Here is a 25,253-nt window from a genome sequence, read left to right on the forward strand (position 1 = left end):
TGACTTGAATAAAAGTTTTTTAACAATGAATGCATGATACATTGTAATTTATTTAAGTGTTAAAAATGTAATTAAAAAAGAGAAACATGGGGGGCGCTTGTGGTGTAGTGGTTAGAGCGACTGCCCATAGAGGCTCTGTCCTCAGAAGCAGCAGACCACGGGTTCAAATCCAGCCTGTGGTCGTCCTCTGCATGTCATTGCCCTCTCTGCCCCATTTCATCTCTGTCTGATGAAATAAATAAACATATAAAATGCCAAAAAGAAATTATCTTTAAATGACTATCAGTAACTTACTGTACCAGTAACTCAAACTGCTAAATATGTATATAAACTGCAGTTATATTTTGTATATCTTACATTAGAAGCATATTACAGTATGTGATTAGATTACTGAATGGCCATGAAACTAAAGAACTGTTTCAACATGCAAAGACAAACTTTTACAAATGTGGGCATATGCCTTAATGGAACAGAGCTACCATATTTAGTAAACTTTCAATACCCTCTAAGTTTTTTTTTAATGAATCACAATATACAGAATAAACAGCCAACTAAATGTAGAATCAAACATATTAAATCATTGGTGTACAATGGAGCTTTGTGTACATTCATACTTTGGACAGTGCAATAAAAAAATGTCTTAATATTTTTTTTATATCACTTTTTGATTAAAATATAAATAGTTTGTTTTTCCTCTAAGTCTATAAATACAACATGGAGAAGGCCACTCTTAGTATTGGGACTTTAATTAATACAAAGTTCATAACAGATAGGAGTCTGTTGTTATTGTTATTATTATACCTCAGGACTGCCACCACTGTTTACATTTTGCTCATGCACAACGGCACACTTACTTGGATTTGCACCATTCTGTTTTATTTTATTTTAACTTAAATCTATTATTTGATCTTCTATTTACCTTGTAAATTGTATTTTCTATATTGCATATTTTTATATTTCTTTCTAGGCATTCAGTCTGTGGAAAACAAATGAGAATTTTATTGTATGACTGAGAACATGTTTCTTATTGTGCATATGAAAATAAACACTTTGAATAAGAGAGTTGTATATTGTTGTATGACGTGAATTTACTTATGCAGTATAAACATGTTTGTGTGTCTTCGGTAATAATGTAATATTTTAGATAAGGGGCATGAATATATAGGCATTATACTTCTGCCTGCTTCTTTTTGAAGACATACTTTTCTGATTGATCGATGTGGTGTTCAATCTTGTTTACTGTGAATTCTTTCTTTTCTTTTTTTCATTTACAGTTTGTTTATTGTTCGAGATAAGTAAATTAAATTTCAGAAAAAAATCTAAAATAAAGTACTGAGCTGCAATCTGATTTCTGCAAGAAGGAACCAATGAAGGGCAGATATTGCTTTAAATGGATGTGTCTGAGTAATATAAGTGGATTTATGGAGAGTAGCGTCCTTCTAAATTTACTTTCATCTGAAACATAAATGCCTAAAGGTCAAGTTAGGTTAGTTTACACAGCAACTTGGATACCCAGTAACATGCATATTATATTTATTTAACATCACAGCTACAGTGACACTAACCATATTTGAAAAATGTATGTTATGTTACATATGATAGTAAGCAGATTCCAACCAATTGAACTGCACAGAATTCTGAAAATAAATAATGTTTATTTATCTAGTATGTGCCAGATATATGGGTTCCAATAGTTGGTTCAAAGTTTAAGATACATATTATCTAATCTGCAGTAGCAAAAAGTACAATAAAAGCAAACCACATTATACTGATTACATTACAGGATACCTTTTAGATTAATGAAAACTCAGACAACCTTGTTATCAACAGTGGACTTCAAGAAGAATTAAACTAATGACTATACATGTTCTGCTCCACAAACTTAACTTATTGGTGTGGAAATCATACATCATGGCACTCTAAAAGATGAATGAGATGGTGAGTTTACTGTATTTGGGGCAATACAATAAAAAGAAAAAATATTAAATATCATATACATATAAATCAGTCCAGCCTTTCATTTGTATTTACTTATTAGTCTAATGTAAGATAATTATGTAACATTCAATAAACGCCGCTGAAAGCTACACAGATGGCTGTCATATTAGCGTTGGAAGCTTCTCATTATTTTCTTTATGTTGGACAACAATACTGCATGTATACTGTACATGCATTTCCACCAGAGTGGTATAGTGCTAGATAATAACTCTTTAGCGCCCTGACTGCTCACTAGGCTTCTATAGCACACTGCTGGGTCAGGGATTTGCACAATGGGAGCCCTAAATACTTTTTTCACATTGAGCGAGTATAAAAGTAACGGTTAGCACCGATGGGAATACACATCAGTCAATCACGACTCAGTGCTGAGAACCATCCAAAATAATCATGACCATGGGAAAGGTAGGTACTGGGATTGATTTAAAAAAAAAGTACAAAAAAAGATTCATTTCAAATTTATGAAGGTTGTTATAATTTTATAAATTTGAAGACCACTAAGGGGAAATGTCTATTTGTGATATGTGGGCTATACAGATAAAACTTGATTTGATTAATTGTCACTGAAAATTACATTGTTTGGGGCTTTTCCAGATCATCTTCTACGAGGACAAGAACTTCCAGGGTCGTCAATATGAGACCAGCAGCGACTGTCCCGAGCTGACCTCCTACCTGAGCAAGTGCCACTCCTGCAGGGTTGAAAGCGGCTGCTTCATGGTCTACGATCGTCCCAACTACATGGGAAACCAGCACTTCATGAGGAGGGGCGAGTACCCCGACTACATGAGCATGATGGGAATGTCCGACTGCATTAGGTCTTGCCGTAATATCCCCATGGTACAGTACAATGTTCTTTCTCTACACAGTATTTCATTTAGAAATCTTTGAATCTTGGTACTTATCTTTTTTCCAACATTTTCTCTACAGCACAGAGGAAACTACAGAATGAGGATCTACGAGAGGGAGAACTTCGGAGGTCAGATGAAGGAGCTGAACGAGGACTGTGAGAACATCCAGGACCGTTACCGTATGTCCGAATGCCAGTCCTGCAACGTGATGGACGGCCACTGGCTGATGTACGAGCAGCCCAACTACAGAGGCAAGCAGATGTACATGAGGCCCGGAGAGTACAAGAGCTTCAGGGACATGGGCATGAGCGGCACTAGGTTCCAGAGTATGAAGCGTATCATGGATTCTTGCTATTAAATGTTCTCTAAATAAAGTTACCTACTCTTCTTAATTTTGGCTTTTTGTTTCATGTGTTGCTTTGAGGGCCTTCACAGTACAGGAGGAGAAGATGGGTATTATAGCCCCTGTAAACCCAAATCCACAAAATGAGTTAGTTGCATGATAGTAAGCATCTGAAAAAGAGTTGGACATATTTATTAATCCTAAATATATTGTCATTTAAGTTTAATACACTTTACAGAAATTCAAATTAGATAAAGAGCTATGCTCTTATTACACAATAAGTACTTTAAACCAATCATGGCAGTTCTCTGCCAGAACATACCATAAAAACAATGACTGTTTGCATGGGGACCATTTGATACCACCACGCCCACACAGTCCCGTTAAACTGTCTAGACAAACTGTTAACTAAGTTTTATACGTACCATACTTTTATACTTCATGAAAGAAATTCTATAATAATTTGTAAAAGCTTATTGAGACACCCAACTTTGATATCATATATTGATTTTAACTATTTAAGACTATTTATAATACATATACGTAATCCTTTATTTAAACTCATTGAGATTAAGATATATTTTTCAAGAGAGACCTGTGTACAAAACAAGATGAAACACAAACAATAAAGCAACGATAGACGGCAAAATACTTCAGACAAACATTTATCAACATACTAAGAAAAGCAATTAAAGTTACTATGATTATATAAAAATAACCTTTTAAAATGTTTAAGTGAGATAAGAAAATGTAACTTCATATGTTTTGTAGCTCATCAAAGTATTTGAAACCTACTCTTTCCAAGTTTAGTGTGAATGAAATGTTCAGCTAATATATGACCTGACAATTTTAAAAACAAAAAGCAGTGCTTGCAGGAGATTAGGGCTGGCCCGAATTATTCAAATATCCGAGTATTCGTTTGTTAAATTAGTATTCGGAGCTCAATTCAGTATTCGGGGTATATATTTTTTTTAAATCTTTATTTTTTTGCAAAAGTACCTCAAACTGCAACATATTTAGTCAGAAAATAATAATTATAAACACAATACACAAGTTATACAACAATTGTAAAATACACATTAGACGTTCATTTAAAGGAGCTGTAAGCAGAATGGTTCGTTTAGCTAACTTCCTGTCAGTTACTGCAGTTAGCAGTCCCCTCGTTCGTCCCTAAGTCACCACATTAATGCACTGCGGTCTTCGAGCAGGAAGTTATCTAGCATCATAAAACATGATAAAAACCATCAAAACAGACATTGGGAAGGATTTTTACCTGCTCCGCCATTGTAGGCGCATAAACATTCACCCATGTGTCGCTCTGGCGTGCACCGGCAGTGAGACCATGAGTGAGACGGGTGCGGACGGGTGTCGGTTTGTAGCATTCTCTCTTGTGATTGGATACAATTTTGGGATACTACATAAAGTTTAATTGCTTATTACAAGTAGAGCAGCTGACTAAGAGATTGGCTTTATGAAACGTGCACATCGTGTAAGTGATTACTGTATGAATAAAGAGAAATTTAACACTTATATTAATATAAATAAACCGCTTACTTCACCTTTAATATATGATAAAACATTTTGAACTTTGACCTAGTTGGCCGCTGTCATGGCCGCTGTCCTCTCAGAGCGCAACCATGAGCGCAACCGGTGATATCAGCTGTAGGCTAAAAGCGGCACCAAGCGTAGTAGGGAGAGAGAGAGATGGAGGAAGAATAGAGTATGTGTTCCTCTTAACTCTATACCACAACATTTGCGCGATTTTGGAAGAAAAAGTAGCCTAATGCTTGGCGTAATGCTAACGTTAGCTTACCTTAGCTGTGTGTTTACGTTCCTAATGCAGCGCTGCTATCGCCCATCATCGACAGTGACTTGCTTGCTTCATGGGAATACGCGGTCAATAATGGATATATTATGGACACAAAAGACTATCAATATTGGATCTTTGTATGGATTTATGAATCGCCGAAAAGATGCACGTTCCTGGATGAATTGATAAACTCATGTGCGGGTTACGATGGCGCAGAGGACAGCTGATTTGCAACGGAAAAACAGCTGTTCGCCTCCACGGGGAAAAAGTAAGGAACTCCGACTTTACTACCGTTCGAAAGTTATTAAAGCATCAACAAACTACGCAGCTTGCTGTCTCGGCTCACACACTCGGTTTCAGTGAGTACATTGGCATTATTAATGTTGGTTTGATGGTGTGTTTTTCTGGAACTAATATTCGCTCGGAAAAACCAACGAATACTCGAAGCCTGAAAAATGGCATTCGGCCAGCCCTACAGGAGATTCACATAAATAAACAACATACAGCACAGTACAATGCTGCTCTGTTTGTTATTGAGAACCATTCTAACTTCTAATATCCTAAAATGCAATGGTGAGGGAGAAATACATAGCCAGTGATGAAGCGCAGTGAACTGTGTTACACTGAGTCAAGAGGTTTCAAGGTTGAGACAGAAGCATGCATATACAATGTCACCACTATCAAGCGTAGATAAAATTGTAGATTATTTTTTCTTATATAATTCCATTTACAGTGCTAATAACAGATTATAACAGATTAACATTTGTGCAGCAAATAATGCACTCTATAAGGAACTTAATTTTCAAGAAATGCATACACAAGCGCTTATTCAGTTCTAGTTTCTAATTTTGAATTATCGTATTTGTGGTTTGATTACAATCAGTAGGGTAAGGATTAGCCCTAATGGGACACTTCCACGCTCCATTTTGGCCTTAAAGTCACATTAGAGGTGTGTGTGTGTGTGTGTGTGTGTGTGTGTGTGTGTGTGTGTGTGTGTGTGTGTGTGTGTGTGTGTGTGTGTGTGTGTGTGTGACACAATACAGTAAAGACATACAATTAAAGTAGAAAGAACAGTAAGACAGTTAGGGAGTAGTCTGTTTGTTTGTTTGTAAATTGACTAATGATCTGTGAAAACAAAATCAGGCCTTTGGGGTGTTACAAAGTGAATCCACTTTTTGAAGTATGAGGTAAATTGCTCTGTTTTATAATTGACAAATGCTGTTATCTTTTCCATTTTGTAAATGTCCATTGTGATGTCCATCCATCCATTTAGAGTTGGGCTCTCCTGCGATAACCACTTCCTCGTTAAAGCCTTTTTAGTTTCAATCAACAGAATGTTCAATAAGTATGTGTTCTTTTTTAAAAGACCTTGGGTAAATTCCCAAAGTAGATAGTATTGATTTCTTAAGGCAGAACATCTTTGAAAATGTCTTGTAGGGCATTGTGTATCAGACGTCAGAGCTCTCGTCGGGCAAATACACGAGCCTCCATCAATGGTGATTGTCTTGTTCCAATGCACAAGCCATCTTTCGGTCAGTCTGTTTTTTCTGCTATTATCAGTATTTGATCTTGTTTCTGTTTTGTTTTGTTTATTTTGTTGTTTTTAAAAAGCCTCCTGTGGACAGGTGTTGTAAACTAGCATTTATGCTAACACACTGTAAACAATGCATCTGGTTTCGTCCAATGACATTGTCATGTCCATGTCCAAATAAAATCTATTCATTCATTCATTCTTCCAGTAGTCTTCGATAATCGGGCAGTCCCAAAAAACGGGGAAGTGGTCTGCATGCTGTTTACCGCAGTTCCTCCAACATATAGGGGGTATTCCATCATAGTGGGATTTCTGAGAGGGTGTTATAAAGTATCTAATCAAGTTCTTCCAGTTATATTCCCTCCATTTCTGTGAACTGGTACATTTGCAATGAAACCTCAACATTATTATTCATTCCTCTTCAGATACATTCATCCCACCTTCTTGTTCCCATTTTTGCCTAAAGTTGAATTTTTTTTCAAGATTTGACAGCATTTTGTACGCACATGAAATTATTCTCCCATTTCCATCAGAGTTATATGCTTTCCTAAACATTTCTATCAAGTTTACATTTGTCTCCAACACATTTTTCAAATTCATATTAAAATAATGCCACATTTGCAGATACCGATAGAAATCCTGTTTTTCCAAAAGGTATTTCTCTTTGAGTGAATCAAAACTGAGCATTGTTCCTCCTTTCATAACCTTAAATAAAGCTGTTAATCCCTTAAGTGTCCAGTACTTAAATCTACTGTCCAATTGGTTAGGAATGAAGTTTGAGTCGTATGCACACCATTTAAGAAACATAATATTCCCTTGGAGTTCCATACACAGGTTGGAGTTCCATACACAGGTCATGCCGTTTAGGGCCCTCCATGCGAGTGCCTTCCTCACCTTTAGGTCCTGCTCGGTTGAGTTGACCCATGAGCCCAGATACCTGAAGTCCTCGACTTCCTTCAGCACAGTGCCACCAGTTGTTGTCAGTGGTTGATGCTCCGGTGAGATGTTGTAGGTGATGACCTCTGTTTTCTTGCCGTTTAGCCTAAGGCCAACCTTGGCGCACTCCAGCTCCACTCTGTTCAGGAGTTCCTGTGCTTGCTCCACGTTGTTGGAGAGCAGGCTGATGTCATCCGCGTAGTCCAGGTCTGTCAGGACAACTGCAGGGCGTCACTTTGACCTCCTTGGGGTTAGGGTGAAGCCGAGGTCCTGCTCCCGCCCACTAATGGCTTTTCTGAGTGCGTAATCCAGGACTATGATGACGAGGAAGGGGGCTAGTGTGTCCCCTTGCATTACTCAAGCCAGGATATCAAACTCCTCAGTGTTGCCATCTGGGGTAACCACCTTGGACCTTGTTCCTGCGTGCATGGTCTCAATAGCCCGGAGTAGGTTGGGAGGAACACCGTAGGCCTTAATGATCTTCACCATCGTGCCTCTATTGGGTTGCACCAATATATAATGGTTCTTATCTGTGTTGCCCGGTAATAATCTCTGAGAGAGGGCACAGGCATGGGGCCTGTACTTAATAAAAAAAAAGTCCCTCAAAAGGTCCCATGTCACACCAATCACCAACACTGAAGTACATTAGTTTCAAATAAGTCAAACTACAAAGTCTTACATGTAAGTGCAAAGTCTTACATGTAAGTGCAAGATGATATTTTCTTAGCCTAGGTGCAGTCTGAAGAGATGTGTTTTTAGCCTGCATCGGAAGAGCTTGTGGTAAACCCACAAAGCAGGCTGAAGACAAAAGGACACTTGGACGCTTGTGCTTGTGAGGTTGTAGCTCCATAATGTTGGGATTCCTCCCACTGCAGTTTAAGACCTATTTGTTTACACTAAACGACAGTACACCTTATCTACTTTCAGTCCCCAGAGTCAAGACTAAACATGGAGAAGCAGCTTTCTGTTTTAATCCACCACATATTTGGAACAAACTCCCAGAAAACTTGAGGTTGATGACTTACGGGATGTGTATTACCATACCCATTTCAGATGGCAATAAAATTAAGCACTAGCCCACCAATGAAAGCTATTGTGTTTGTATCATAGTATTTGAAAAGCCCCCTTTGTCCAGTGAATATTTAGCTTTGGTAAAACGTAAGCACATTGGCACCTATTGTTTGAATGGACTCAAATATGATATTTAAAGTTAGGCTTTTGACTTGCCTATTAAAATAGTCAATACCTGTATTGTAAACATTCCAGTAACACTTGTTAAACTGTGCATAAAATACTCATATACAGTATAACCAAATAAATATCAACAATATTTTTTTTATGAAAATATGCTCTATTCGTGTTGAAGGAAAATTCTGTTTAGAGGCTGTGACCCGGTTGGTATATGTGTAAGCAAATCAAAACTTTATAGGCTTCTATAGAGGGTTGCTGGGTCAGGATTTTGAACAATAGATGGGCACAAAGTCTTTTGTCTCTTGCCAGGTATAAAAGTGACATGTTTAGACTGGGAGGGCATCAGTTCCATCACAGTTCTCTGAGACCTGAGAAGCCACCAACAGTCATCATGGGCAAGGTAGGTGGAAAAATTAATTGTTGATTTGCCAACAAATGTGTAAGTATGACTTTGGATATTACAACCATTTAATAATGTTTTCAGATCACCTTCTACGAGGAGAGGAACTTCCAGGGCCGCTCCTATGAGTGCATGAGCGACTGCTCTGACATGTCCTCCTACCTGAGCAGGTGCCAGTCCTGCAGGGTCGAGAGCGGCTGCTTCATGGTTTACGATCGTCACAACTACATGGGAAACCAGTACTTCATGAAGAGGGGCGAGTATGCCGACAACCAGAGCATGATGATGGGAATGAGCGGTATCAAGTCTTGCCGTATGATCCCCATGGTATGTATGAAATAGCATCCACCATACTCTGGTTCTTCTACGTTTGACAATCCCGTAAGAAAAATGTATATTCATGTCAATTTGTCCTTATTCTCTCCAACAGCACAGGGGCCAGTTCAGGATGAAGGTCTACGAGAGGGAGAACTTCGGTGGTCAGATGAACGAGCTGATGGACGATTGTGACAACATCCAGGACCGTTACCGTATGTCCGACTGCCAGTCATGCAACGTGATGGACGGCCACTGGCTGATGTACGAGCAGCCCCACTTCAGAGGCAAGCAGATGTACATGAGGCCCGGAGAGTACAGGAGCTTCAGGGACATGGGCATGAGCGGCACTAGGTTCATGAGCATGAGGCGTATCATGGACATGTGCTAGATGTACATTTTAACTTAAATAAATCATGTAACTTTCTAAATTCAGGTGTCATTGTGTTTTATTTAATAACCTTTCCACAATAGCAAATGTTCGCGACTGACAGTCATTTCAGCATTGAGCTGAAAGGTGATAATAAAAGGCATTTGGATCCTCGATCATAAAATGCATTAGTTATAGTTGGTAAACATAGTTAGTTGGTTCGTCATTTGTGAGACTAAAGACTCTTCAAACATCTTCTACTACGAAGGCAAAAGAAAGATATGAAGAATATTTTACTGTTTATACATCTACATGCCTACAGTTATCACACATGTACAAATGTTCTAATACATTGTGAATCAAATAACAAAATAAAGTAATGATAGCTGCATGGCTCTAAGGATGGCAATATAATATAGTAGCTTGTTCTCCTTTCTCTATCTCTATTTAAGCATTGCTGTAGATTTTGGGGGGGATGCAGGGGGAATATCTCCCTCAAAAAAGTTTGAAAGACAGCCCCCTTTTCCTCAAAAGATGTAAAAATAACAGAAAAATTAAATACTAAATCCTTCTAATGTTAGAGTTAAAGAGTAGAATTTGATGAATTGAAATCCTGATCAGAAAAAATAAGCCGTTCTAAGCGAACTGTACTTGAACTTTCAACCCAACTATTGGGTCTTCTTTCAAAGACAAACAATGAGGTGCCAAACTACAGATTTCACTGGACCTCCAACTCTGAACAGAAATGAGGTGACTCTCAAAAGTCTAACCACTGGCTAATTAGTTATAAAGGGAAAAGCCTATGATTCCGACAGCTCAGTAGTCTGACATTTTTCCCATTAAGCCATGAGGCCATTTATCAGTTATCCCGAAAATATACACACTGCTAGGAGTTTTTTACCCTTAATATTTAATGTATTTTGGTGTAAAAACATGTTACTTTGTTTAAGCAATACACAAGTTATGGCCACAATTAAAACTACCTCCTGATGTTTATGCTTTAAGGCATACAATTGCCGAACAGTGAAAGGGCAGTGGTGGTAGGCAACACTTTGAAGATGGTAAAGCTCCAATGTCCTTATCCAAAGAAGCTACAAAATCGTACAAGGTTACTAGGACCTCACAATATGTGAGGTCCTAGTAACCCTTGACCCCCCACATTCAATGTATACATTTATGCTTAATCTGACAAAAATCCCAATCAATTGATTTTTGAGTCGAAGTTGACATTTGTGCAAACTTGGATAGGATGGCTGTACGGACGGACAGTCAACCCAACATCATAATGCCTCTGGCTTCGCCTGTGTGTAGGCATAATAAAGCCACACATCTCTCAATTAAATGAAAATACAAATACAACTATGTGTTGTGATTTCGGAATAACAAACCATCAGACCAATGGCCTTTCGGTACAATATGTTGGAAGATTGAGCTGCCGGAATAAATGGACTTCGGTTTTATGACGTGGCAATGTCATAATAAAGACATAACATGTAAGGGATCTTTGGAATTAGCGTTATTAGTATTAATTTTGATGGCAGAGCTTGTCTTCTGCAACCTCTAGTCCCTTCACTAAAATAACACATACCAGACTATAATCTGTCTGAACACAGAGACAGAATTTATATAAATGCTCCAATCCAACTTTAAACAATTAATTACCCCACTAACTGTTAAATACACTGTCCCACAGCAAAAAGCCCAACTGACTTTGCTGAAGATCTCAAGTACTTCTACTGACGATTAGTGCAGAGACCTTTTACACAAAATGGAAGGCACTTATGAACAAGCTCTCAGATAAGTCACCATCTGCAGCATCAGTTGTAATATAGAGGGAGGATGTAGTATAGAGAAACTTTTCAAAGGAGTAAACCCCAGCAAAGCACTTGGTCCTGACATCATATCAGGTTGCCTCCTGAACACCTGTTACAGGCCATTGTCAAGAGTTTGCTGCGAGCTCTTAAATTGCTTACTAGCTTCAGATATGGGGTGTCAGCAAGCCCCAACCACAGCGATTTTTACCAGCATCCAATAATGAGACGCATTGTAGTACCTTCCGGTGGCCACTGGGGGTGGTACCGAGACTAAGCAATTTTTCTTTGACTCACTTGTTAAACAGGCCGTTTTCACAGTCTTATTAAACCTATTTAAAGCCTGGTCCAAAAAAACATTCTAGTCTGTATGTTTAGGTCATATCTCCATGACAACACTGAGGGGGGTGAATTTTTTTCTTGTTTTTATTCTTTTTGGAGGTTAAAATGTATTGCCGCGATCTCTTGAGTGACAGCTCTCCGCCCATTGTCCCTCACTTTGCCTCGGAGATATACGTCAGCTCGATGGGCGTATCTCCCTCCCCCCCAACGTGACGTCGATTCCCTTTTTCGGCAAGAGGAGTGAGGCGGAGTAAAAATCTCACAAGATGGCGACGCGAACAAACCAGGATTATTGGATGCCGTGTGAATAACTGAGGTCAGCCCGGATGCTACATCCATATTATATACTATCTATGGGTGTCAGCCCAAACCTGATTATGTGGGTCCTCTCATTGCTCAAAGACAGACGGCAGCTGGTGAGATTCGACAGCCATTGCAGCTCAGTCAGAACCATCTCCACAGGATGTCCTCAAGGCTATCTCTCCTGAGTTGTGTTCACCCTATATACTAATGACTGCAGAAGTGAGAATCCAAACATGGTATACCTGAAGTATTCTGATGGTCAGTCCCTGTGGACACCACCAACTCAGGGCAGTGACTAACAGTCTGCATTGGACAACCCTCTCTCTCTCTGGTGCAGGGATTAAGTGTTAACCCCTTAAAATCTCAAAAACTAAGGAGTTGGTCATAGATTGCGTGCACTCCTCCACCAGACCCCCTGCTCTTCACGTTCATGGCCAGACAATAGATACTTAAAAAGTATAAATACCTAGGCTCAATCTTTGATCACAAGCTGAACATTTAAAGTAACAATAACCGCATCTTCAGGAAATGTCAACAACACATGTACCTTTTCTGAAGCTACGACGACTGCAAGGCAACATGTCAATAATCTTTACAACTGCTTCATTCAATTCACCCTCACCTCCACGATCCTGGCATGGTTTGGTTCCCTGAGCCAGGTCAACAAATGTCCTCTCAATAGGATCATAAAGAAAAGTGGGAAGATCATTGAATAACCCCAGACCACTCTCACAGCTATATCTGACAAACAGGCCATTAGGAAAAGTAAAATGCATTTTTAAGACCTGTACATAATATTTATTTATAAACAAGTTTGTATCCAAAAATCTGTTCTGTAAAGACGTTGGACACTTAAATATTGTAATAATTAAATAATTTGAACTCTGGCTTTATCCAACATTTTGATTTTTGGTTTTAAAGAGGTGCAAATGTATAATGCATAATTGGTGAGACACTGACACATTTGCATATTCATTCTTACATTTCCAAAAAAGTTTGAATGCATACAATAATTGTTATAATGTTATCAACTGGCAAAGTTTCATGATATAAGTTAGAAGTTTTACCCTATTCTGTGTCTATCTGTCCAAGTTTCGAGGGCGTGTGTTTCTCTTTATTATATGTTACGTGAGACAGTATCATACAAGCATAACGTTTCCTTAGATATATCAAGTGTAGCATCAACTTCACTTTAGGTTCACTACAAATTAGCTTTAAACTTGCATGTTATGTGGCTGTACAAGTTTATTTTGTACAGATGTGCATCATATACTGGCATGTCAGACTATTGTTGTCACACAAAAGGAGACTCATGTATAAATTGTCCACTTACCAATCAGAGAGCCATACATTGTGGTTTAAAATGTGCAAAAAGAGACAATTGTTTGTTACACTGCATTATAACTTCAAACAATGCTCATTGTATTGTCTTCCCTATGGAAAAGTCCATTCTAAAGTGTTCTAGGGGATCCAGTCACATGGGAATGTGAACGTTGCCCCTGAGCACTGTACAGGCCTCTATACCATGTTGCTGGGTCAGGGGTTTACACAATGGCAGCCACAGATGCTTTGGGTTCGGTCAGGTATAAAAGTAACTGTTAAACCAGGACCATCATCAGCAGCGACACAGTTCTCTGAAGAACCAAACAACAGCAATCATGAACATGGGAAAGGTAAGTACACTCACCCCATCATCACTGCTATTTGTAAACGATTCTTAATTACATCCATCATATAGTTGAGATTAAATGCCTGAATATTTATTTAAATTTATAATCTTTGTCCTTTTTTGCACTTTTTTCTCTCTAACCTTTGCAATCCATTTCTTTCAGATCACCTTCTACGAGGAGAAGAACTTCCAGGGTCGCTCCTATGAGTGCATGAGCGACTGCTCCGACATGTCCTCCTACCTGAGCAGGTGCCACTCCTGCAGGGTTGAGAGCGGCTGCTTCATGGTCTACGATCGTCCCAACTACATGGGAAACCAGTACTTCATGAAGAGGGGCGAGTACTCCGACTACATGAGCATGATGGGAATGAGGGACTGCATTAGGTCTTGCCGTATGATCCCCATGGTAGGTACAAAGCACTCTCCACCATACTCTTGTTCTACTACGACAATACTTGAAATTAACGTTATTTATTGTCTCCAAAACAACAGCACAGGGGCCAGTTCAGGATGAGGATCTACGAGAGGGAGAACTTCGGAGGTCAGATGCACGAGATGATGGACGACTGTGAGAACATCCAGGACCGTTACCGTATGTCCGACTGCCAGTCCTGCAACGTGATGGACGGCCACTGGCTGATGTACGAGCAGCCCAACTACAGAGGCAAGCAGATGTACATGAGGCCCGGAGAGTACAAGAGCTTCAGGGACATGGGCATGAGCGGCACTAGGTTCCAGAGTATGAAGCGTATCACTGATATGTAAAAACCACTGTGGAGAATATGTATAAATAAAACAAAATAATAAACCTTTTTTGACAAAATTTTGCATTTTGCAGTCATACTTGTGACAGATGATTTTTCCGACCAACGCCATCTTTTTACAATATAAAAATCCCATGAAATCGCAGACAACATTTTTTTTTCCAATAATTGGTGCACACAGTAGGCTACATAGGAAGAATGATTCGCTGTTTTCCTAAAGCTCTGCAAGCTACAAATATCTAAATACAGCAATAGTAGTAACCATCATTTTGGCACAAACTTTTTTATGGTTTAAAGTCACTGATATATTTTATGTTCACATTATTCATAAAGATTATCAGTATTTTACTAAATTAGTTAGTAGTAAAATATAAATAAATGATAATTGTTAATAAACTTCACGATGGTGATGGAAGATATGTCTTGAGGGTTTTAATGCGGTCTGTTTTAACATCAATGGGTATTTTATTGGAAACTTTACTGGAACAGACAGTACAAAATAACTGGTGTTCTAGATATTTTGAAAGTCAAATTTAAGTTAAGAATATAGATTGTAATGGGGAAACTATTGGCCTAATTGCCAAGAGATTTACTAGGAATACACATGATGTCCAACAGATAAGCCCAATTATTCTAATGACCCCTTGACCTTTTAACCTAAAGCCATTGTCAGTTCAAAGTTTCACCTCACCATTGCTACATTTATACTGAGCGGAGAATGAATCCAGTTGATTTTGCTGACCCTGACCTTATTCTTTGGCACAACCATCAGTCCACACTTAATAATAGTATTGAATTGGCTGACATATTTCCTGAGCAGAGTGATGCAACCGTAATGGATTATCTCTTTAAAATTTATGTTACTATGCTTAACTACACACTACTGTAGCCGGCTGGTTCAAACCACTTTACTGCGTTGTGTTGTGTAAAATGATGAGCAGGATGACAAGAACAGAATAATTACGGGTCAATCATGCAGTTGGCTCCCTAGGCAGCTGAAGTGCAGCACAATACAACATAACAGCAAGTTAAGTTAGCACAGGTAATATCTCTTCACAATCCACTACCTGTCCGTCTGTGCACGCTGAAAAAAGTCAGGTGTTTACACACAGCTGCGGCTCTGCTAACGGCGATCTAATAAAAGCTGGCTCAGAGCCATCAGTAGCTAGTTTGCTTCCCTAAGCTAACTAGCTAACTGAGAAAGTGCATTATACCATTAAAGGTGGGATAAGCAATCTCAAGCAAACGTTTGGCAAACATTTGTTTATGTTTATAGGGGAGAGTGACCTAAGTTGTGCCGGTGAGGAAGTTGTGCCACCCCTTGTTTCTAGAAAACCATAGAAGAAATTGGAAATGTGACCACATATTTAAGACGAGCCATCCATTTAACTCATCCTTTAAAGAAGGGAGAAACATGGAATAAGATATAAGCACATTTAAGCTCAAAAAACTGTTTTTTGCCTTTCAAAGTACAATTTCCATGATCAAGGTGTTTTGATTATTGTGTCTGAACAATTATAAACACGTTTGAAAATATTTGACACTTTGTGTCTATATAGTGAGCACAATGTCAGCCCTAAATTGCTGCATCATGCTTATTATCCAAAATTCTGGGGTTGGGGTGATTTGTGCCAGAGGGCCTGGGGTGAGTTATAAGTAAGTAAGTAAAATTTATTTATAAAAGCACATTTATAACAGTTTGTACTGTCCAAAGTGCTGAACATAGTGCATTCAGTAGGTAAAAAACAAAGGTAAAATAACAATAACCAAAATAAAAGTCATAAAGCCCAGACATCCACATATAAACAAAGATAGTAGTGCAGAGGTAAGATAGTTAATGGGGAGGAAAAACCAGGGTGTACAGATGGGTTTTGAGCCTTGATTTAAAGGCAGAAATGGAGGGGGAATCGCATATGCCAGGTGGCAGTTGGTTCTACAAGGGCGGAGCAGCTTGTGCAAAGTACATTTCTGAGAGTTGTGCCATTGGCATGGCTGTATACGCTGGTCACCAAAAGAAAGTGATTGTCTACAGTAGCTCAGAAGAGAGTGATATCTCCATTCCACTTAACGACACCACTGATGAGAGTTCAGATGGCCAGAAAGATGATGATGGTGACTTTGTCATTGTGAGCTTTGCAGGTGAAATCATTAGATCTGCTAGGCCTTGTTTAAGAAAATTGTCTTCAAGTTTGTCCGTTGCTTTATTGGAGAAACATGGCAGCACACCACACAGTCCTATGTTAAAATAAAAGGTTCATTCTAGGGTAATAAAATACTTTTATTGTCATGCAATTATGCACTAATTAAAACATACGTATGACTATTGTATTTTAATTTCTACTACGTTTCTTTTTAAAAATGCAAATTCTCTTTGCACTTTTAAGTATCTTCTTCAGTTACATTTTATTTTAAGTTTGTTTTTTGGAAATTATTTTGCATTTTAAAGGTCTCATATTATACACTTTTCTGTCAATAGTATATGGTCTTAGAGGTCCCTAATATGTTTTTCTTTAGTTGTTTGCTGAAAAAAAAACATTCAGATCAATTATTGTAGTATGCCTCTATACCCTGATTTTCAGCTAATCTCACGGTGGCCTATTTTTGAAACCGAGCTGCAGCTCCCCTCGTAAATATACAATCTATGAGCTCCCCCCGCCCCTGTCTGGAAGCGAAGCCATTGGCGTCTGCCCATAGGTCCATAGCTTGCCGTGCCTGTGCTGTTACCATGGTTAGGTTTACCCAGAGAAGAACCATGTCTAGTGCTAGTAACGCAGGAGCTCACCCGCACTTTGAACAGTTTGACATGACCGATCCTTGTCTACATGAAAGACTATGTTCATACAGATGCACTAACAGCCACAAGCTAATGGAAACGGCATGTTCACAATAAAAATGCAGCAAAAGATGGAGGCTACTGCGAAGCTAGCTCGGAAGCTAACCGCTACAAATACCACGAAAATCAGTGAAAAAATTAGCTTCAAAGTTAGACTTCGACTCTGTTACCTTCCTATGCTTTGTCTTGGTAAAAACGAGGCATTTTCAGACTGCTGTGGGGAATATAAACAGCGTGTTATGAGCAAAAGCTGGTTGCTTGTCCCAAAGCTAATAGCTATACACCAGGCAGGCAAAAATACCAATAAAAACAATTCTTTTAGTTTCAACGTTTAAAAAAAAGCACAAGTAGCTTCCTAAGATAAATTAGTGGAGTATGAGCAAAAGCATTCTGTGTTGGTGTATGTAACATTCAGCATGCTTTGCTGCACTACGGGCATCTTGTCGCTTAGCGGGGAAAACAACATGGCTGTCGCTCGGAAAATTTTCCATCGGATCTCGGGGCCGTGGACCAATAAGAAATGTGGGGGTGGGGTTATCATAGACTACTGCCAGACTACTGCACGGTGGAAGTTTCTGGTTACTAATGTGGGGGGGAAGCATGGACATATAAAGAAAATATGGGGAAGTGGCTGTGCCGACTGTGACGTTATAGTCGGCGAGAATTCTGACTGGAGTATATTAGAGAGGTTTTCAGAAAGGGGGAGGGTGAGGAAAGGAGAGATTTTTTTTTTTTTACTTTGGTGCAGACCCATAGTTGTGTTCCAACACATTTAAAAAGTGCGTTTTGCATAATATGTGACCTTTAAGGCTTTTTTCTAACTCAACAGGCAGCTTCACAATTTACTACTAATAACATAATACCATAATTTAAATTCAACTCTTAAAAGATGATATCTTTCTCTTGATTAAAAAAAATATTGAATACAAAGAACTATAACTAGCACAATAAATTATTTCCAATGTCTTTAAATATACTATATCTAAAACATGAGTCCTTATCAATTCTTTACTTTGTGCTTTTGAATCATAGAAGATCTCTGTAAGCTTGTTTACTTTTGAGAAGACTTAAGGTGCAATGTACTTACGTTATGAAATTCAAAAGTTCATATGAAATATTGGTTATATAATATTTAACAATGTATTTCATTTGTGGAGGCTCAATTCAATCAATTTAACACTCCTGTAACTGACTACTTAACAGACCCAATCCCAGTGTGTAAGTGATACACTTAAACTAGGTTCTCACTAATTCAATACACCAAAGCCCACATTTTATAACTACATTTAGGAAGAAATATGCACTATGAAGGTCATATACAGTTTTTCTAAGTCACATGGTCTAACCTATTCATATGTTACAAGCACTGTTGGGAATGCTTTCTGTCATGATAGAAAAGGCCATTCTAAACAAAAGCAAGTTAACCAGTCCCTAGAAAAAATGGACATAACATTGGCATTCTATGGGCTTCAATAACAAGTTGCTGAGTAAAGGGTTCACTGAGGGGGGGGGGGGCACTGATTGGTGAGGTATATAAAGAAAGGTTTAAACCGGTTGGAAGGCAGTTCAGTAGCAACAGCAACAGCAACTCACCTCCATCCAACATGAGCAACACCGGCATGAACATGAGGGGCAAGGTACTTTAAAAAAAATATTTTTTTTAAATCACAAATGTAAGCACAAATGTCTGCTTACAAAATGAGATTAGCATATTCACCTTACTACTTTTTTCCCTCTAACCTTTAAAATGCACTTTTTCAGATCACCTTCTACGAGGAGAAGAACTTCCAGGGTCGCTCCTATGAATGCATGAGCGACTGCTCTGACATGTCCTCCTACATCAGCAGGTGCCAGTCCTGCAGGGTCGAGAGCGGCTGCTTCATGGTCTACGACCGTCCCAACTACATGGGAAACCAGTACTTCATGAAGAGGGGCGAGTACTCCGACAACCAGAGCATGATGATGGGAATGAGCGGTATCAGGTCTTGCCGTATGATCCCCATGGTAGGTATAAAGCAGCATCCGCCATACTCTGCCACTACTACGACAAAACTTGAAATTAACGTTATTTATTATCCAAAACAACAGCACAGGGGCCAGTTCAGGATGAGGATCTACGAGAGGGAGAACTTCGGAGGTCAGATGCACGAGATGATGGATGATTGTGAGAACATCCAGGACCGTTACCGTATGTCCGAATGCCAGTCCTGCAACGTGATGGACGGCCACTGGCTGATGTACGAGCAGCCCAACTTCAGAGGCAAGATGATGTACATGAGACCCGGAGAGTACAGGAGCTTCAGGGACATGGGCATGAGCGGCACTAGGTTCATGAGCATGAGGCGTATCATGGATATGTGCTAGATGTTTTAATTTTAAAATAAAAAATTAAAGATGAAAGATAAAACAAAAATGTGAACCTGTGGCCTAGTTTTTATCCATTAAATAAACAATGGGAGGGGTCCAAACCAAGCATGTTCTGGTTCAAACAATAAAGATAAATGGTGACACAACACACTTACTTACAAAACATATATTATCACATAGAGCAGACAAACAGAGTGGTAGGAGATAGATGAGCATGAGTCACATCGTTGGCTCTAGTTACTAAATGGTCAAAGACCTAGTTTATAAGTCAGGTTATGGTGGCTTAAGTCGGTTATTTAGTCAACATAGCAACATTTTAATTAAGACGTGAAATATTGCTCATATTTCGCCTTGTCCTGCTCGCCATTTGTCAGTTGATAAGGCAATGGCTCCCAACAACCATTTTTACTGAGACACATCGATTATTGAGTTTGAAATTCTGTTAAAGGTGCTGTAAGCGGAATAGTTCTTTTAGCTAACTTCCTGTCAGTTACTGCAGTTAGCAGTCCCCTCGCTCGTCTCTACGTCACCACATTAATGCATGTCTTCAAGCAGCAAGTTATCGAGCATCATCTCAGATCCATAAGTGTGATAAAACATGATAAAAACCATCAAAACAGACATTGGGAAGGATTTTTACCTGCTAAGCCATTGTAGGCGCATACACATTCACCCATCTGATGCTCTGGCGTGCACCGGCAGTGAGACCATGCAGTGTATATAGTATGAGTGAAACGAGTGTCGGTTTGTAGCGTTCTCTCTTCTGATTGGATAAAAATTTTGGGATCCTCCAATACGTTTATTTGCCGATTACATGCAAAGCAGCTGACTGAGAGATCGGCTTTATGAAGCGCGCACATTATGTAAGTGATCACTGTATGAATAAAGAGCAATTTAACACTTATATTAACATAAATAAACCGCTTACTTCACCTGTGCTCTGTGAACATCATTGGAAAGCTAATGGTTACTTTGAAGTAGTGTTGTAGTCAAGACTTCCTTATTGAGACCAAGTCATGATCAAGACCAGAGTGTATCGAATCTAAGACAAAACCAAGACTTTGACAGGTGGAGACCAAGGCCCATGCCTAAGACCAGGGTAGGGCGAGACCGAGTGACAAACATGACCAGACCAGTTGAGTCCCACTCTGCATGACACACTTACGATAAGATGTGGAAAAGCAAACCATAGGCACTGCTCAACTTGATCTTAACGATCCACATTTCCTTAAAAAACACCTAAAAATATAAATCTGTGTATGTATTAAGTGGTATCCTTCCAGTTGTGGTCTTGAGCAGTCTTGAAATTAAATTCATGTTTTCTTCGTTTTTTTGACAACACTCGGCTTCTCTTGGCTACTTTCGAGGAGCATCAGAGCAGCTTGTCTCACAAGCATAATTAATGATTTTGACAGACGGACTAGACGCATAATTGAGGAAAAACGTCATGCGCATTTTGCATGCACGATAGTGGACCACTAACATTTTAGTCTTGTTTCGTCTAGTCAACTAATTTGTCCTAGTTTTTATAAATATAAATACTGTATATTTAATCTCGTCAACGTCTCGTCTTCGTCTGGCAAGAATGTCATTGACGAATATAAGTCAGCATAGTTGTTGTTAACAAAATTAACACTGATACAAACAACATATATTAAATATTAAATTATAAATTAAATGATATATGATATATTAAATGATAAATAGTAAATGGACTCCATTATTTTCAGACTGAAAAGCACTTTACATTGTTTTGCCGCATTCACCCATTCACACAAACACATCCAGACACTGAGGGTAGCAGCTACCATGAAGGGTGCAAGCTAACAGTAGACAAAACAATACATGACAGTACAAAACTATCAAGAATGCAATATGTATGAATACAAATTAGGGATGGGCATAATTAATCGATTAATCGATCATTGCTCGTTAAGAATATCTTCGATCACGTGAAATTGTTATGATCATATTGCCGTTGTGTTGCGCAGTGTGAGTCCGGCAGCACAGCAATGAATTTCACTATGTGGCAGCACCAAAGACTGTATGGGCAGCAATTAAACATCCTACCAGCAGGGGGAGATACTTAACTAGTAGTAGGAGACAACAGAACAGGCTCAGGCAGCAGCCTGCGAGCTGCCGTAGATGTCAAAACGTAAACAGGAAGAAGTCAAGGCGAAGTTTGGCATCGGACAGGTCCATGGGACAGCTTCAGCTTTAGAACCGAAAATAACTAAGTTCATTAAGCATTGTGAAACCTTGTATAAGTTCAACACTTAAACAAACTGAATTATGTACCACTTGTACATTGAAGCCTACATCCGATCCTGTTTAACGTGTTACGTTAGCGCCGCTAGCATTAGCGGCTAACTTTAGCGTCTATGCTAACCTACTTCGTCTTCATCAGGGAACTAATTTGCACATTTTAGATGATAATTAGAAGTAACGTTAGGTCCTTTACCACTCAGAGAAACGTGCCGTGCCCTTATGCAGTCTTTGGCAGCATCTTAGGAGGCGCATATGTGTTTAAACTTTAAAGGTATCGAAGCATTGGCTCCTTGTTGGCTCATAGCCTCGGGCTTTAACCAGCGCCGCATTTTATTATTATTTTATTTTTAAAAGTTGCCTTGTCTTAATAGATTGTTGTTTGACTAGAAGATCTTGGAATAAAGATGTAATTGAGTAAAAACCTCTTGTATACAGTCTGGTAAAAACGCTGTATTTTGGATGTTCTGTTGGCATTTTTTAATATGTAAAAAGATAACGATTACTCGATCATTGATCGTTAATTTTCCCGATGATCGATCAATGAAATTTCTTAAAATGCCCATCCCTAATACAAATAAGTTTTTGAAGTACCTCAGGATCTTTTCCCAAGAAAGGGGACAATTGAGTGGGAGATAGGCCAGTGAATCGGAGCAGCAGGGGCGGTACTGCATTCACTTCATAGCCCCACTGCGGCTGAAAGCGAGCTGAGCGAAAGGGAAGTCTGGGGTTCCCTGATGGGGCTGCTGGTCCCACGACCCAACCCGGATAAGCAAAAGAAGATGGATGGATGGATGTATTGTCCCCAACTACAATGATGAAGCATTGTGAAACCTGAAGTTTGCGGACGACACCACCCTCATCTCTGGTGTGGATGAGTCCACCTACAGGTGGGAGATTGACCATCTGGTGACCTACTGCAAAGGAAACGACCTGGAGCTCAGTGCTCTGAAGACAAATGAGATGGTTTGTAGACTTAAGAAAGGACCCAGCCCCCAGTCCCCCTACCTCATTGTGTGACTACCCAGTCAACACTGTGGAGTCCTTTAGCTTTCAGGACACCATCATCACCCAGAATATCCATCCATCGTCATCCGCCTATCTGTTGTCAAGTAAAAGGGCCAATAGATCCAGCAGGGTATCCCAAACTTCCTTTCCCCGGCCACATTAACCAGCTCTGACTGAGGAATCCCCAGGTCTTCCCAGGCCATTGCAACAAATTGCATGGATAACAAAAACTGTCGGGATTTTCATTGATCTTAAAAAAAGTGTTTTTATACGGTTGATCATGAAATACTGCTAGAAAAATCGGAAAGGTATGGCAACAGTCAATTCGTCCAAATGGGTCACCACCAGTTTATAAGTTACCTTTATGATATTTGTAAAGTATCAAAATTTGCTTAAATGTATTGTTGTTGGAAATTACAAATTGTGTGGTTGTTGCGGGATGACTAACAGCACATCTGTAAAATAGTCACAAAAGAAATTAAAAAGTTGAAACTTTGGTTTGATTCAAATAAGTTATCTTTAAACTAGATCAAAACTCAATTGATGTTATTTGGTAATCACATAATAAACACACAGATGGTATAATAGTCATTGATGATGAAATAATTGAAAGAGTGTATGAAATCCATGTTTTTTGGAATTGACCACAAGCTGTGCTGGAAGCCCCACAATAAACATCTGTATAAGTTTAGTTAAGTCTTTATTGTCAATTAACACATGCAGATTCACACATGGTAAGACACACAAGTCCAGTGCCGGGAATCGAACCGGTGACTCCATGGTTACTGGTCGGCCCTCTATCCATCCTAAACCATCCCACTCCCCCCGCCCCCCTCCTCCCAATGGCCAGGGGATATTGAGCAAAACTAGATACATCTCGAACCAGAACACACTACATACTCTGTAATGAACACTTACAGTATTTCACCATACCTATTTCTATTGTGTGGAAGTTTGGGAAAAACTAACAAGAGAACCTTACCAAATATTTGAACACTGCAAAAAAGAGCAATTAGAATGATAAATCATGGGGATTATCATGAGCACACTTATCATATTTTTGAAATCACAGTCATTGAAATCTGACATTGTTAAATTTAAAACTGCACAGTTTATATTCAAAGTAAAAGAAAATAATTTAACAGATAAATTAAGAAAATGTGTAAGGATATAGAGGGGGATATCATCCATAAGGCTTTGCGTTGTGATGACTTTTATTTTTATTTATTTTAATGTTTTAATGTTTTAATTTTTTAATTTGTATTTTACATTTTTTATATCCTGGCACTTTATCTTTTGAGCAATTTGTCTCCACAGTGTATTGTGTTCATTGTTGTTTTGTTCTGTCATGTGGGTTTAACCACTTCTCCTGGTGCGAACAAATTATTGAATCTTGAATTCTCAGAGCGGGAACACTCTTTACTAAGAGCCCGAATCCTCTGGTCATATCTTGGGCGAGTTTTGCCGTACAGCAAGACTCTATCCCCAGCGTGGCCCGTCTTAAGTTGTGGAGGGAAAGGAACTGACTTTGTTGTGTTGGTTTTTCCCTGATTCTTGCACTTTGCACTTTAGTGCCCAGGCCTGCGTACATGTTGTGATGTTTGCGTCCGTCACTGTTTGTACTGTTATGTGTTGTCGCCTCTCCTCGCTGTAAACCAATTTGCCCTCTTGGGACACTAATAAAAATCTTGAATCTTGAAAAAAAGGCTAATTTACGTTAAAACAACCTCTTACGAACCATGCTTGAAAGCATGTGCATTTCAGTGTGTGGGCCGACCTTGTGGAATGGATTTAACAATGAAATCAAACGAAGACATAATATTTTACAGTTCAAACAAAGATTCAAGAAAACAGTAATTTCCCTATAGATTAAGGAAAACACCTGAAAATATTTAATTTTAGTGCAGGCAAAGTGTATTGTTGTATGTTGTCATATTGTTGAATTGATGTTGTATGACCTGCATTTATAAATGCAGTTTATACATGCTTATTCTGTAATAATGTAAGGCTGTAAAGTGCAGGCAGGAATGTATAAGAATTATGTTAATCTGTTTTTTTCCTTTAAGATTGCTTTATCTGTTTGTGTTTAAACTTTGTTTTTATCAGATTGTTTTATTTCCTTTTAAATAATGTTGTTTGTTCGAGATTAATA

General features: G+C 38.9%; 3 protein-coding genes across 3 annotated transcripts; all 3 read left to right on the plus strand.

The window, feature by feature from the left end:
- Positions 1-2,385: 2,385 nt before the first annotated feature.
- Positions 2,386-9,760, plus strand: LOC307258415 (gamma-crystallin M3-like; the record flags this gene model as incomplete). The annotated part of the gene is made up of 3 exons (XM_080037941.1): positions 2,386-2,400; positions 9,139-9,381; positions 9,485-9,760. 3 exons carry the CDS (start codon positions 2,386-2,388, stop codon positions 9,758-9,760), a joined length of 534 nt encoding a protein of 177 aa, XP_079894067.1.
- Positions 9,761-14,027: 4,267 nt separating this feature from the next.
- Positions 14,028-14,629, plus strand: LOC307258420 (gamma-crystallin M2-like; the record flags this gene model as incomplete). The annotated part of the gene is made up of 2 exons (XM_080037947.1): positions 14,028-14,270; positions 14,357-14,629. Exons 1-2 carry the CDS (start codon positions 14,076-14,078, stop codon positions 14,627-14,629), a joined length of 468 nt encoding a protein of 155 aa, XP_079894073.1. The 5' UTR covers positions 14,028-14,075.
- A 4,436-nt stretch (positions 14,630-19,065) lies between these two features.
- LOC307258411 (gamma-crystallin M3-like) lies at positions 19,066-19,825 on the plus strand (the record flags this gene model as incomplete). The annotated part of the gene is made up of 3 exons (XM_080037935.1): positions 19,066-19,098; positions 19,223-19,465; positions 19,550-19,825. 3 exons carry the CDS (start codon positions 19,066-19,068, stop codon positions 19,823-19,825), a joined length of 552 nt encoding a protein of 183 aa, XP_079894061.1.
- Positions 19,826-25,253: the final 5,428 nt, after the last annotated feature.

This window comes from Ammodytes marinus, assembly GCF_949987685.1.
Source record: "Ammodytes marinus genome assembly, chromosome: 12".
Taxonomy (NCBI): domain Eukaryota; kingdom Metazoa; phylum Chordata; class Actinopteri; order Uranoscopiformes; family Ammodytidae; genus Ammodytes; species Ammodytes marinus.